The following is a 15,921-nucleotide window of genomic DNA, read 5'->3' as shown; positions in this document are numbered from 1 at the left end:
AAATATAGTACTGCCCTTGAATTGTCAAAAAAGCAAATAGCAACGACCTCGACACAGTGAGGCCACTAGCGGCTTACTATTCAGCCGGCAGGTTAGATTAGGGCAGTATTATAATGCATAGTGCGCGTTTTATGAATACGTTATTAAAATATTATGTGGAACTAGAATCGACCGGCCATGGCTCGATACGGTGACGTCATATCATCTGGACCCCCGGTTTGAGGTCAGATAGAGTTGTGAGCGTCGACGCCGACCCACAAATCTACAGACACAATAAATTCGGCAACGTTCGGCGCGAAACCGCTCGGGGTCAATGAACCGTTGATGTATTTAAAATACGCACTAAGTGCCTTATCGCGAATGTAGTACGGCGCGCAGCGGCGCGGGCGCGCTCCGCTACGTATGTTGCAAAAATGGATATTTATAGCCGTATGTCCGTGACGGATGATTCTTGCTATTTCTAAGGTCCCTATGTGCGTCGATCGGTACGGATTCCTCGAATTTCATATACTATGCGAAACTGATTACCTAATTATCGCGTTAAAAAGTTTCAATACATTAATAGAAACTATTTGGAGTTTCTATGGCCATAAAGACACTTAAGATTAAACTTGTCTTAAAAACAAAAATAATAGTGATGTACGCGTTTAAAAGATTTTTACGATTTATTTTATGCGTTATTGTTAATTAATGTTTGGCTACAAATTTATTCATAGTGATTACTTTTTTAAAAATAAACGCTGTTTTATTTTTTTAATGTTGATCGCAGGCACCGGAAACCTGGCTTGAGAGTTCTTTTTACATCGTGTGCTATCGATATCAGAAAATATGAGAAAGGAAATTTGTCTGTGGAGCCGCTTCACACGGCGCGGCGCACTGCACTCGGCCTCTTTGTGCAGCAAGATTATGGTCGGAACATAAAGCGATTTTAGACACGACTTGAGGCTCGTGTAAGATTCATATTCGCGGTGAAAGGGTCGCTTTGGAACCTTGTCCACACAAAGCGCGGCTCCGCGGTAGCCGCTCCACCTATCTACCCACATATGCATCACGCGGCGGATACGGGCCGAGTTTCTTACGCATACATGCGAACTACGAAGGCCAGTTTTGTGTTTGTGTCGCGAATACATACGGCTTCAATAATCAGCAGGTGAAGCGAACTAAAGTAAGGGGTTATTGCGATTAACTCTTTTATCCCTTCGTTTCCATATCAAAGAGTAATGAACCTTGTTCTCTACTTATTGGACGATGTCGATTAGCAACCGTGTGATCATTTTATATTCGCAGTTTTGATATTACTGAAATATTTTATTACCGTGTTATAATTATTTTTGAGTACAACGTGTTTTATAACTTATTGCGACTATTCTAATTTACAAAGTTGTTAGTGTGCAAAAGTCATTACTCATTCATAGAGGTGTTCCAATTAGATAACAATAGATAAGAAAAACAATTGTTTGGCGGTAATATTTATTGGTGTTTGAATTGATTGGAGTTTCGACGTGCTATTTTAATAGATTTAATTACGCTGCAATGCTTTATTAAATTTTTCACATTTAAAAAGTTTAATTGTTGCAACAAAGAGTGGGACTGACAGTGAATCGATTACGAGTAACGAAGGTCAGCGAGCGGTGTGCGAGTGTGCGTGCGTATGCAGTATGCAAGCGGGCGAGCTCGGTGCGGCGTCGCCGGTGCTGCACGCCTGCACCGCCGGTTGCAACACCCTCCCCCCCTCGCGCTCGGCTTCTCGCTCGCCGCCGTCTTGCCGCTAGCCTGTCTCACCTCGCGGCCGGCAGCCTTGCGCGACGCGCCGCGCTCTTTCACATTCAAAATTATTCGCAACCATTGCAAAAACTCTCTGTGCAATAAAATATATTATCATTCGCTGCGGCCGCAATAAGTCTGCACGGAGAACATTTTTAAACCTATATACAAATTTAAGTGCCTTTGAAAGTTTGAATGCACTCCTCGTTGCATCAAGTCCCGCGCGCGTCGTTATGAGAACCCCGTACTGGCGGTCACGTTGACGTCGCGCGGTGCCGCCATATCTGTCTCGGCCACCAAGTAGCAAAATTAATAGGTAATTATTTTCGTGTCCAGTGCCTAAGGTTGATTTTATTGTTCAGTGATTATGTGTTACGGTGTTTCCTGTTTGTAGTTTGGCTCTGTGCTCATTCCAATTGGATTCTTTTTGGAAATTAAGGTGCGCGCCGGCCGGTTCTTATCGGGTGCAATGCAGTTGCACTCTCAACTTATTGCAGTTTCGCATTCGGCAAAGTTTCATGCGCGGAAAGTTACTAGTGTCTGTTTTGCTGTACAGATGGATTGTAAAAGTGTTTTTAAAGTGAATTATTTTTAAAAAGTGGCATGTGTTATAGTTTGTAAAGAACTTCACAGTGTACTCTGTGTTATTTCGGTCATTGACCGCCGGATTTCGCATCTCTTATTTTGTTAGTGCCGCTTTTATATCGTACATTGCGAATAATTCCGATTTCCGTTTTTTAGGCCCAAAATTTGTTTCACATCACTAGAAGAATGCAATAGCCCGCGCATTCGCTTTTTAAAATTTTACCTTCACCCGGATGGAATGAGGAGTGCACAGACCTATTGTTTCACAGTTTCATATGTTTGAACATCATTTGTTTTTTTGTTTTTCGGACGATTAGAGAGTTGTCATTTTCTTCCAAAATTACAAAAATTACAAAATAAGGTAATTATTATTTTATTTCCTTCGTTATGTAGTGTAATATAATTTTCAAGTTATCACTGCTTAAAAAAGCAACAATTGGCATCGTTCTCACGCGTGGCTTTCGATATTCCAATGTATGACATCATCTTTAGGCGAGCCATGAAGGCAGATTTCAGAAACCATTAGTTATAAAAGTTTATTTAGATATTAAAAGTGTGGTGTATTAAGCCACAATGAGTGCAGTGTGTGTAGCAATCTTTCATAACTGTCCAGAATGGCGGAGGGTAATGGAGAGATATCCGTAGAAGAGGTCCCCGGGAAGGACTCCGACGTTGGCCGTACACCAGACTACCGCAAACTTATAGAATATGGCTTGGACCCAAAGGTAAGGCAATAAACATATATCTAAAGCATGTGGCACATCTTATTTTGTAACCAAGTTAACATTGAATGTAGATTTGTTTAAAACATTTAGCCTTTATTGACTCATCGATGAAAACTTTTTTTTACTTTTTTCTCTAATATTTAATTATCTGTTGTTGTAATATTTCTCTTATATACTTTATTTGTTAATTTCCTTAGTAAATATATAAATAAAATTACTTTTATAAAGTTTATGAGAGTATATAGATAATAATATAGGAGTGGTAAAGTCTGGTAGTGAACACAATGGTACATTATTCAGTATCAGGATGTAATTGGGGCCAATTGCTGTTAACCTTAGAATTATCAGTGTTTCATGAAAGTTTTACTGTCTTATTAGAATCTAAGTAGACTTTTCTTGTAAGATTCTTATTAGTTTTTAATTCTTGAAAAATATCACTTAGGTATATGTTTTGTAATAAATTTTCTTGATTTCTTGGGATAAAGTTCTTTGAGATGTAATGTTTCTTTTGTTGATTATTACATTTATTAATTAACAGCAAGTTAGATGATAGTACATAATGATATTCAATCAAAACACATGGCTTATCTCTGGGGACAAATTTTTGTTCATAGTTGCCATATAAAATTTTTGCAAGAAAAATTAGCACATGCATTATTTCTGATAAAAGTGTAATCTTTGCTTGTCATATGATATTGGTTGTATATAAATGGTTTATTGCATTTTCTCAACATTCTGATTATACCCTGGCCTCTGATCTCTTATCTATGCACCTTTATTGAACACTGCCCACTAAATATAATCTCTGTTGCCATAAACAATTTTGTTTATGCCTCTTGTATACCAGTTATTTAATATTCTATGCAAGTAATATTGTATCTAGGAATATTCATTTGGTGTATTGAGTACAGTTTTCCTTGTAGGTTTTATAATGGTATGATTTGTACTTCTTAATTATTAATTATTTACAAGTTAATTTATAAAAAACAGTGTTAGATTTTCTGCTGAGTTTTTCATTTAATGATTTTACTGTAAAAAGTTTGTATGTTTACTGTAGTAAATAAATATGGCAACACTAATATTCTGTAGTAAAATTATTTCCGAAATTTGTTGCCATATGCAAATAATATATCATTCATGCACTTTAGGGATTATACTTTTGTTTTATCGCGATGTTTTGCCGCCAAACATGTTTTGATTACGTTTATTGCTTTTTGCTATTGGAAATAACTAAAATTACGGTGAAATTGAAAGTTTTTTCCTTAATGTGTAAGTTTTTGTCATTTAAACGACTTTGTCGCGTGTCTGATGGATACTAAGACAAGTCGTAAGAAGTGGTTTATTTGGCATTTTGTATCATGTTTAAATACGATTTGATTTTGCAGGTGGCCGGCAAGCTGGACGACATTTATAAGACTGGAAAGCTAGCGCACATCGAGTTGGACGAGCGTGCGCTGGACGCCTTAAAAGAATTTCCATCCGACGGTGCTTTAAGTGTTCTTGGACAATTTTTAGATTCAAATCTTGAGCATGTATCGAATAAGAGTGCTTATTTATGTGGGGTCATGAAGACCTATAGGTGAGTTGCGTCAAATTTTTGTTGCTACATCTTTAAAATGTTGGATGTCCTCCAAATGTGTATAAATGGGTCGACTTGGGGAATTTGATTTTACACTTTTAATATGCAGGAGGCCGGTCGCAAAGATAACGCGTTTTGTGTAATTGACGCCATCTGGCGACTCTCGGCCGAGTTTGTAACTTGTTTGCGATGTACCGCGCTGCGAAATGTTCGCTATATTGATTCAAGGTTTAGTTTATTTTTCGATTGAAGTACATGAAGCGTGTGAGGAATAAGTTAATCAAATATTTAATATTGTATATAATTTTCTTACTGTATGTTCCGGATAAACTGCGAAACTATTGTACCGGTTAAGAAATTTCGCAATTACGTGTAATTTATTCCATCTTAAGATTTTATCCCTTGTTATTCAAGTAGACTTATTACGCGTTGGGTAAATTAAATTGTATACATACAAGTTAATGTTTTTACTACTGGTTTGGTTTCAAATTCACAGGACATGTTTTTAATTTTCACAATGTTGATGTTAAATCTACATTTTTAGGACAAGATAAACATTTATATCCAATATTTTGATTAGCAAAATATATGTAGTCCTTACTAGGTCTCACATGACCCGCGCCTTTATAATAATCTTACGTAAAATAATATTGTTTCAAAGTATCGAAGTTTCTTTAAAGATATAGGACTATGACGATGTAATATAAAGTGTCGTAATAAATACGTTGTTTTCAATTTAAATATTAGTAGTATTTGGTATTTTAATATATTTAACAATATATGGAGAAGTATTTAACACGTACTTACAAAAATAGACCTAAAATCGCATACATCGCTTGAACTTGTTCACACGTCTTTCACAACTTTTAAGCTATAGGCAGATTCACTTGAAACGTTTGGAGTTAAACTGTAACTACGACTACTACCTGATTATACTAAATATATACAAAAAGTGGTAATTTACGGAAGAATGTCGCGATGTTCCAGACAGAAAAGCAGGGCGGGCGTGCAAGGCGCGCCTGCGCTGACGGCTGCTGTCCCGGCCAAGGGCCCCGACGAAGAGAAAATCAAACAAATCCTCGCCAGGACTGGATATTCTTTAGACGTGACCACAGGTGAATGAAATTGTCTATATTCAGCACTATTGGTGTGCCAACTTTACATCGTTTACTTCAAGATTTGATATTTACACATATTTCTCTAAGTATAGTTATCTTTGACTGTGTGTAAATGTTTTCCAGGTCAACGTAAGTATGGCGGGCCGCCGCCCGGCTGGGAGGGGGGCACGCCAGGCGCCGGCTGCGAGGTGTTCTGCGGCAAGATCCCCAAGGACATGTATGAGGACGAGCTGATCCCCTTGTTTGAGAGGTGCGGCACCATCTGGGACCTGCGCCTCATGATGGACCCCATGACCGGCACCAACCGCGGCTACGCGTTCGTCACCTTCACCACGAGGGAGGCCACGCAGCGCGCCGTCCAAGAGGTTGGCACTTTGTCTCTTTCTATAGTATACCCTCTACTCGATGTTGCAGTTATTTCGTAATTCCCTTGCGCGAAGTTACATCATTAACTTGTTTAACTTGAACGAAGTTACACGCGATGATAGTTAATTATATTAATAATAAAGTGTCCAATTATCTTGGTAATAAGTTGGTTTAACATGTTGGTGAAGGTAACCTCGCGGAAAGGATGTCTGGGTGTTGTGATTGTCTGGAGAGTGGTAAACATTTTTCATGTGCCCATCAGCTCCTCTTGCTCATTGTGGCTAATTTGAATCATTTTATCTCGATCAATGCAAATGTAAGAATCTGTTTGTCTAATACATTAAGTGCACATTTGGCCAAGTCTGTAACATTACGAAATAAATTACCACCCTCTTGGATATATTATTGATTTTGTTGCGAAAATTTATTATTCCATAAAGATTGATATCATCTACTTACATTATATTGTATAGATATATAATAGAACCACATATATGATAATTTTCTGCTAACTTAAAGAAAACACCAGTTGGTTAGATGTTATGAATCTTTGGCTGCAAAGGATGTTGTCAAGCACATCTGAATCCGCAATGTTTAGCACAACATTAGCTGACATGAGCTCGTCCAGCAAACAATCGGTTCTACCAAATTGTATATCTGAATTATGAAATGATTATTTCACTGTATAATTGGTGCATTATAAATCTGAAAACGAAATTCTAATTTGACGTCTACTTTCCAGGTGACTCGCCGAATGTTTAAGTATAAATCCCTTGAACGATAACTGATTCACTGCACAATATAGTTGGCCAATTGTTTGGCGACTTCATTTGTATATTTGCCCAATGATTGGATGAAATCATCACCGAGTTGAAATGATCTACAAGTAATGAATGTGTGATGATTTCATCCATGGAAGTTGCCAAACATGGGCGTCGCTTGCAAAAGCAACGCGACACGTGTCCGTTGCTTTTGCAAGTCCCAATAATTTGCCTGTCGAATATAACTTATTCGCAGTCACATTTGGGACACATAATCTTAAGCTTATATCATTTATAAAGCATGACATTAATATCCCACCGACGGCGGCCATTTGCATCGTCCATCCGCCATCTTTATTCATGTTTATTACTAATTAGTTGAGATCGCTGTTAGAATTGAATAATTTAGCGCCGTGTGCGTATAATTTTGCATGCACTAGCTGTGTAAGGCGTAGAGTTGAGAGTTGAGAGTTGAGAGGCGGTAGTTGGGTGCAGAATGTGTCGTGACGCTCAGCCCGACTCGATGCACTCGGCCGCCGTTTTTATATAATCACTCAAATGTCTAAATGTGCAAATATAACACCTATAAACTGATCTAGCCTCGCTTCTCCTGAGATATCATCCCGTTCTCTACTATTGCACCTCGTTCAATTTTGAGTTGCTTTCATTTTTTTTATGTTACCATCACACTTGTACCGCTTTTTTTTTATTTTCACTTCATCAAACGGTCCACTTACAGGGTTAACTTTCAATTGGCTTGAAAACGTTCTCCGGCTGAGAATGTAATACATCTCAGGCTCTCCTCTTTGCTCCGAACTACAACAAACACTTTTGGCTTATCATCCAAAGTACAGTTAACTCATCACGATTGGCTCTAACCGTTCATCAGTCACGAGGTCGCGCGGATCACGTCTCGCCGCGCAGCCGTTACAAACGGCCGTCGGCCTGATCGACTCCGAAATTGAATCCTCCTCTTTTTTTTTTCAAAATTTTTCCCTTGTTATTTTTCCCACAGCTCGATAATCACGAAATAAAACCTGGGAAGACTCTGAGAATTAAGATTAGCGTACCGAATCTGCGACTTTTCGTCGGCAACATTCCCAAGTCTAAAGGCAAAGAGGAGATACTGGAAGAGTTTGGTAAATTAACAGGTAAAGTGTCAATCGAATGAATTAAAGAGTTTTGGGGTGAATGCGTGGGGGCTTGGTGTGGACCGCTGAAGGGTGCCCCGCTTGCGTCCCGCTTGTCCCGTCCCGCTCCCGTGAGGCTCCCGCCCCGCCCGCGCCCTCCCGCCCTCCGCCCTCCCGTCCGCCGCACCGCAACCTCTCCAGTCTGCGGGCCCGGGCACGACCCGGCCCCGCCCATTGGCTATTCTCCCTCGAATTGTTCTTGCAGCTGAATGATTATGAAATTCGAAAAGGGAAAAAGATTGGCGTTACGGTTTCCTTTAACAATCACCGTTTATTCGTGGGGAATATCCCTAAGAATCGAGATCGGGACGATTTGTTTGAGGAGTTTACTAGGCACGCACGTAAGTCCTTGTCGAATTCATAATATGTGCTATTCAGTTCGTACGGGGACGTGCCGGGGGGCCGCGCCGCACGCACCGGCTCAAGCGCACGCCGCGCAATCTGCGCGCACTCGCCGCGCATACGACGCGCATACGCCGCGTGCCGCCCGCGCCGCCCCCCGGCCGTCGCTCGCTTTCTTTAGTAGACTTGCAATACCGAGTGTTAACCGATTGGCCTCCGCCTCGAGAATGCTCACTGGCAATGACTGGAGAATCTTGCTGTTGTTCTCTAGACTTAGACTTCTTCAGTATATATGTTCTCCTAAAATATCGTTTGATTTGCTTCATATTTTCGTAGCGTTGAAGGAATGATCTAAGCGAGGGGAAGGACGCTTTTTATTATTTTTGAGGCGAGCTCGCTGTCGCCCGCGCCGCTATATGAACCTTGTATGATTGCAGCTGGACTGGTAGAAGTTATTATATATAGTTCGCCCGATGACAAGAAGAAAAATAGAGGGTTTTGTTTTTTGGAATACGAGTCACACAAAGCGGCGTCGTTAGCCAAGCGCAGACTGGGCACTGGGAGAATAAAGGTGAGGCCCCTACTCTATATCACTGATAAAGCTTGATATATACTGCCTTCTATGTAAGGATCAAAAGGATATAACATGACATTTTCTGTTAGGTATGGGGCTGTGATATAATAGTCGACTGGGCGGACCCTCAAGAAGAACCCGACGAGCAGACTATGAGCAAAGTAAGTTACATCTCATTACATAACCACAACTATCATTCCAATAAGACACGCAATATCTAATTAGACAAGATAAATATCCAATTATCAATTTTAGAAGAAACGTAGAACTAGGAGAGGAAAATCGATTAAATTTTTTATGTTTTTGCCCCTTTGGCTGATAGTTTTGAGTGTTGAAAGCCACGCATTCGCAGGTGAAAGTGCTGTACGTGCGGAACCTAACGCAGGAGATCACGGAGGAGGCGCTCAAAGAAGAATTCGAGCACTACGGCACGGTGGAGCGCGTCAAGAAGATTAAAGATTACGCATTCGTTCACTTTGAGGACCGGGACTGCGCTGTTAAGGTGCTCATCTGTCATACTGTCTACTGTCATCCTGTCACGTGTCATTTTTGTCATGTTGTTATTCTGTGATGTGTAACGTGTGCAGGCGATGCACGAGCTGGACGGCAAGGAGATGGGCGGTGCGCGGCTGGAGGTGTCGCTGGCCAAGCCTCCCTCCGATAAGAAGAAGAAGGAGGAGATACTGCGCGCGCGCGAGCGTCGCATGACGCAGATGATATACGGCCGCGGCGGGTGAGTGCGCATGCGCAGTTTGCTGTAGTTCGTGCTTTTGAATAGTTGTTTAATGTGATTGAAAAGATAATCATTATTGTATCCTAGGAAATTTTTATTTAGATATATAGAACAGGAAATTGAAATTGTTGAAATAACACACGAATTACCCAGACGATTTGAGCCCACAAAATAGATTAAAAAATGTATATACAAAAGTATAAGATTATTTATCTTGTGTTGAAAACATGTGATGTTAAATTATTCCTTAGCTTAGATAAGGAAGCCGGGGTCGTTTGAGCGGGCGGGGGCAGGCTCAATGCAGGTAGGTCAATTTTGGATGCGTCGGAGTGAGAAGAAACTTTATGAACAGATGCAACAGAGGCGACTGTTGCATAATATCGTTCAGTGCAGCGATGCATTAGAGCGAGATGAATGATGCACCGGACGCAATTGCATATACATATAGAATGATTTATGCTTATGTGCGTTACGTCGCAAGGGACATTATTTATACGCTTCAGAGCGAGACAGATGCTTCCGATGCATGTGCATATGGTCGCATTATTTGGGGGTGTTAGAGCGAGAGAACTAGATACAACAGAATGCAGCAGTTAGAGCGAGAGGGGACCACATAGGTGTTGCAACTGCAGCGGTTGAGTTTATCAGTATATTTGGGACTAATGTGTAGAGGCGTGTGGGTAACGTCGCTGTGTGTAACATTCAGATTTGATTGGTGCAGCTGCTCGCCGGTGCACGGCGCGCTGCGGGGCCGCACGCCGCAGCCGCAGCCGCGCCCGCCCGCTGCTCGCGGCGACTACGGTCAGTATGCACGCGCACATACACACACACCTACATACATACATACACATACACACATGACATGCGCACGCGCATACGTGAGTGGTACGCGCGTGCCACGGTAACTATGCGTGATCAAATGTTTGTGTACACGTGATAAGGATTGGATTTACTAACGGGCACAGTAAATTTAAAGAGACGTTTTTTGTTTATGACCTCATATTCGAAAGGTTACGTTTTCGTTGAGCCTATTTCTCAGAGAAGCAGCAAGTGTGCTTGTTTGTAAATTAAATCTGATTGAAAAGTCCTCGATACTTTATTGACTTTGGATAGATTTTTTATATCTGAGCGAACATCTCTCTTAGGTATTTGTAGGTAACTAAAGGTTAACGCGCATTCGGCCACTACTTGTCGGCGAGGCGAAGATGCGGAGGTCCGGTGATAGCAAATGGAGCTCTTGACGTTCTTTCGAAACTAAAATGACGTATAGTTTTGTTAACAAATTTATATCTTTATATTCCGGTCGATTGGCGTCGTAGCGGATGCGAATGAACGCCGCGGTGATGGCAAGGCGGGGCGATGCCAGGTGGACGAGAAGTAGTCGAATGCGGGTTATCCTTAAGTTTTGTTTGCAGAAAAATTAATAATGAAATTTTACTTTTATAGGTCTTTATTAAATACGCGTTTATGATATTATGAAACTTTACACCTAATTCTTTCTCATTATTTATGTAATGGGACTATGACAGACAATAAAGATGTTTTAAAACTTAATTCTTTTAAAGTTGTAACAATGCAGCATCCAATTTACGATTCAATATCGCCCTTAAAACTAAACAAATCAATCCAAAGTCCACAAATATCGGCGAAAGCACAGTTTGGTAGCACTCGAGTGTGGTGAAGTGATGCTTTGCTTTGCGTCGACCTCGTTCACCTAGCTCACTGTGGATAGGATACCGTCCTCTCACATCACACACTGACACCAACGCGATTACTTATTGTACACGGTGTGGTCTCCACGCGCACAATCGCAAACTTTGCTACCCGATCCCTTACTAACAACTCTGGTCGCGACTGTACACTTAACAAGACGACTCGCATCTAAGTCTACAACGAGAATTGTTTGAGGTGTACCGTCGCGGCCTAAATACATGTACCACTAATGCTACTCTCTAGGCTAGAGAATAATAAAGAGCTAGGCTTAGGTCACTGCATGGTTTCCGCCCAAATCCGTAGAGAGACAGGCGAGACGAGTTCCGACACGCAAACAGCTGCGATAAGGACAGAGGGCTACAGGATGTTTTATGTGATAACAAGTTAACCGAGTCCCCCAGTGCATGCGTCATGAGTTAATCATTGATCACGATGTTTGTGAGCGTGGCTCCAGGCGAGCGCGAGCAGGGAGGTGTGTGTTGGTGTCGCTTACGAGTAGGGCTCGGTGGTGGGTGAGAGGTGAGAGGTGAGGAGGAGGCCACTGCATGTGGTGTGGTGTGCCGGCGCGACGGCCGCCAGCCCGAGGTAGCTTGTAAGTTAGTGTTAGTTTAGCTTAGCCTCTAAAAGGCCTGTGTTGTGTGTTTATAGATTATGATTACGACTATTACGGGTACGGGGATTACCGAGGTGGCTACAATGAGCCATTTTACCGGTACGATGAGTTCTATTTTGATTACGCGGGGCCACCGCAACCGTCCGCCGTCCGCCAGCCTCCCAACAGAGCGCAACCGGTGGGTCCCACACACACTAACTAATGTTATCATATTATTTTACTAGTCACTAGACGCTGTACTCATCATTACCTTCCGAATTTTGAGTTGCGAAATTTTTTCATCTGTTCTCACAGTTTATTTTTTCTTAATTTTTTTTGGTTGAACCCATCCTAGAATGGAGTCAGTGACTCGGTAAAGAACGGTAGTGTGTAGGCCTGACGGTGGTGATCGATGTAGCGGCGGCGGGGCGCGCCGGGCGTCCGCGAGCAATGCGGGGCCTCGCCTCGGGGCTCGCGGGCGCCCGGCGGCCGACGCGCTGCGGCGCTGCAGCCGTGGGCGCGAGTGGTAGGGCGCGGGGTGGCCGGTCGCGATCGCACCATCAGGTCTGCATGGCTCTGGCCACTCCGACTAACAGCCCGCACCATGCACCCCCATACTCCATATCATACCATTGCCATTTCACGTTCACGTTCGCTTCGCTCGACATCCCACACCCCCGATCCCGCCCCGTAGCGCTTCGCCCCCGCTTGTCACTAACCCGTGGTAAGCCGGCCGGAGGGCCGAGCCGCACTCCCGCACCCGCTGCGATTGTGTCATAACGTGTGGTAGAGCGTGTGTTGTGAAGACTTACTGATCCGCTTGGTCGATGCCTCACTCAGGAAGACGAGCTCGCTCTCGGGCCCAACTCGCTTTACTACGATCTAACCGGAGGCATTCAGGTACCGGACTTCAATATGTAATGGTATATTTACCCTCTGACAAATGAACCTACTGTTCCCATGTTAGAACATTGTCTAGTTGTCGTAGTTACTGTGCGCCTAGTCTCGCAACACATACAGCTTTGTATCCTACGTACCTGATTGTTTCTACATATAACCCTAGTTAAGAACTTAGAGATTATTTTGGTTATACCTTATTGCGGTATACTGCAATATGGTTGCAGTAATATTTTGATTATTTTGCAGCATGACTTTAGTTTGACTTTAAATATCAAGTAAATAAAAGTCACATATTCTTGATATTACTGTCGGTTTACACAACCGGAACACTGAACAAAACATTTAGTCATGGCACATTCTCGCCTTCAGTGAAAACCGACTGTTATAAACAAGAATGTGTAATGTACATTTATTAGTATGTATATATAGTTTAAATTGTTTTATTATTGCTGCAAAATTATGTTACGTATATAGTTATAGTGTTATAGTAAATAGCATTAATAATTTTGCTGCAAATTTTACAATAAATACTTCTCACAATGCGATGGAAAGCTAAAGAAGCGTTGAATGTTTCTTTATCGTATTGTGAAAACTATTTTTTTGTTGTGACTGTAATAATTCAGCACGATTAATGAATACATTGCCTTAAAAAAGCGCTAATTAGTATATTACTTTTCGTAATAAAGTACTTTTATTATTTAGTTTGCGACTACAGAGATGTACACTGGCTGTTATCAGATATTTATGATAACTGAAAGTGTATTTTATTTAATGTCTCGCGCATTCAAAACAACCAGCACGTCCGATGCCCCTAATTGCAGTATTCCTTTGCCGAGGTTCTAGTGATTTATAGGGTTCATAAATAACAAGATATTTTGTACCATTTCCTAATAATATTGGTATTTTTTAAATATGCACTCAATTGGCAAGTTATTACGTTGCAGAAGATTTACATTATATAGCATTTTAAACGCGCCATATTGCATCATACGAGCGAGCATGCAAACGCATCTTAGATTGCATATTGAAATGACAAAATTATGAACTTTGATCGTAAAAAATGTAATTTTGCTCAACTTTTATGTCTTGCATGAATTTAGCTCCGTCCTTATTAAATATTAAAGCTTTAATGTATCTTATTAGAATCTTAGTTTTAATATCCAATTCAGAGTTGGTAAGTTGTATTTAGCAAATCTGACATATTGAAAATTTTATACTCTGTGCTTGTTATTGTTAATTCTATTGTTGTTATTGCCTCATGGACGCATATTTAAAAGTTTGGAATATTGGTATAAAGCTCTTCTAATAGCTGTTTGTAATCAGTACAAATTTTAGAACAAAAACATTTGTAGATTCGATAAGTAGCAATGTAGTAGCAAGGCAAAGGGATAGAGGCGACGTGGGGCATCGGTCGTGCTGGCGATGTGTCGAGGCGAGCACGAGGTGTGAGGTGTGTGGTGGGTGCGCAGGGTGGGTCATGTGGGACGGGCGCGCGGTGGGCGCGGCGCGCGGCGGCGGGCGCGGCTGGGGCCCGTGGTGGTGCGCGACGCGCCGCTCGTGGCCGCCGCACGCCCAGCGCCATGCGTGGCAACCCGCGCGCCAAGCCAAGTTTACCAGGTCAGTACACGATAACATCTATCTAGTTTATTAGTTTTACCCAAGAAACGTTTCCAAGTAATCCTAGCACAAGCACGCTCAATGTTATATCGAAGTGCCTTCTTCTGAACCAACACATTCGATCTCTTCACTATGATTTTCCTTTAAGATGGTTAAGTTTGGTTAGTGCTGGCATTTATTGTTGAATTCAAGATATGTTCTAATAGTATAAGTAAGTTAAGAGGTACATCATCTTAGTCCTCAAAGTCACAGCTGACACGGCATCAGCGCGTTATATCACTCACCAAATGTAATATTCAAAAACATTGGACTCCATCACTCGGTCGAGTGTCGTGCGTGTTCTCATGCTGGTCCGTTTTATTTCAGCTTGTTTGATGGTTTGCGTCTAGTCTGGACTATTGTTTGTGTATCGGTAACTATCCTCTCCCTTTACTCCTTTCTCCAAGTTCTCCCACAAACTTGAGAGCTCGATCGAGCGGTGGTGAGTCCCGTGTTTTTGTTTGCCGAGCTAAGTTTTTGGGAGAACTTTGTTTAGAAAATAAAACCTTACCTAACTGTACCTATCCTTCCTTAACTTGTTCCACATGACCACGAGTGCTCCGTGAGTTTCGTGTTATTGTGGAACAGTAGTACTTATTACTCGTATTATAGAATGAAATATGTAATTATAATGTTCCTACTATTAGTTGATCTGGGTATAGTGTAGTGTGGCCAGGAGGAGGTATATGAGTTGTGTGTTGTGCGGTGTCGGCAGGTAAACGCAAGTTGGACGGGGGCAACCAGCACGTTGGGGGGGAGACGAAGCGGCGCCTGGGTGCGGCGGCGGCGGCGGCGTGCGGCTGGGGCGGCGAGTCGCACCAGGGGCACCAGGGGCACCAGGGGCACCAGGCGCACCACGCGCACCAGACGCACCAGCCGCACCAGCCGCCCAGCTAGCCGGCGCCGCCCGCCGCCGCGCGCCGCCGCTAGCCGCCCCCGCGCCCGCGCCCGCCGCGCCGCCCGCGCGCGCCGAGCCCCTGTCTGGAGACACTACAAGCTGCGCAGGGGAGCACTCGCGCGCCGCGGCCGAGCCGGCGGTCAACGGTCACGTTTACGCCCGATTCTCGCCCTCTGATCGAGGATCGTTCCACTTTTTTTTCTATGTGTTTTTTATTTGATTTTCACGTTTTCAATTTTGTATCGCATCGATTCCGTAAAATGTTAAAGTAGGACGTTATGAAATGTTTGGAACGCGAGTTCCCGTTATGCTTATGTTTTCCCGTCTTGTATTAGCCGTATATATTTAATATATACTTTATGTTTGTGAGGCGCGCGGTGGCGGTTGCCTGTTTGCAGCCGCGCGCCGGTCCCTCGACTGTTTTT

General features: G+C 42.5%; 1 protein-coding gene across 3 annotated transcripts; it reads left to right on the top strand.

Annotated features, from left to right (window-relative positions):
* Positions 1 to 1,667: 1,667 nt before the first annotated feature.
* On the top strand, positions 1,668 to 15,370 carry LOC106122469 (synaptotagmin binding cytoplasmic RNA interacting protein). 3 transcript variants are annotated; one of them, XM_013318441.1, is made up of 17 exons: positions 1,668 to 2,080; positions 2,506 to 2,710; positions 2,963 to 3,074; positions 4,460 to 4,653; positions 5,641 to 5,768; positions 5,895 to 6,136; positions 7,914 to 8,049; positions 8,868 to 9,001; positions 9,094 to 9,165; positions 9,357 to 9,506; positions 9,592 to 9,737; positions 10,444 to 10,538; positions 12,099 to 12,241; positions 12,883 to 12,942; positions 14,412 to 14,559; positions 14,926 to 14,971; positions 15,314 to 15,370. In XM_013318441.1, exons 3-16 carry the CDS (start codon positions 2,964 to 2,966, stop codon positions 14,946 to 14,948), a joined length of 1,782 nt encoding a protein of 593 aa, XP_013173895.1. In that variant the 5' UTR covers positions 1,668 to 2,080; positions 2,506 to 2,710; position 2,963; the 3' UTR covers positions 14,949 to 14,971; positions 15,314 to 15,370. The 3 variants fall into 3 exon arrangements, with proteins under 3 accessions (XP_013173895.1, XP_013173897.1, XP_013173896.1); XM_013318443.1 differs by lacking the exons at positions 14,926 to 14,971; positions 15,314 to 15,370 and having other exon boundaries at positions 1,673 to 2,080; positions 12,833 to 12,942; positions 14,412 to 14,448; XM_013318442.1 differs by lacking the exons at positions 14,412 to 14,559; positions 14,926 to 14,971; positions 15,314 to 15,370 and having other exon boundaries at positions 1,673 to 2,080; positions 12,833 to 14,388.
* Positions 15,371 to 15,921: the final 551 nt, after the last annotated feature.

Source organism: Papilio xuthus, unplaced genomic scaffold (genome assembly GCF_000836235.2).
Source record: "Papilio xuthus unplaced genomic scaffold, Pxut_1.1 DF826923.1, whole genome shotgun sequence".
NCBI classification, from domain to species: domain Eukaryota; kingdom Metazoa; phylum Arthropoda; class Insecta; order Lepidoptera; family Papilionidae; genus Papilio; species Papilio xuthus.
This window is presented reverse-complemented; position numbering and strand designations above follow the sequence as displayed.

Coding starts and splice junctions, on each gene's coding strand:
- LOC106122469 (XM_013318441.1), top strand. CDS start 2,964: ATGGCGGAGGGTAATGGAGAGATATCCGTAGAAGAGGTCCCCGGGAAG. Junction 8,050..8,867: donor AGAGTTTGGTAAATTAACAG/GTAAAGTGTCAA, acceptor GTATGATTGCAG/CTGGACTGGTAGAAGTTATT. Junction 10,539..12,098: donor CGCTGCTCGCGGCGACTACG/GTCAGTATGCAC, acceptor GTGTGTTTATAG/ATTATGATTACGACTATTAC.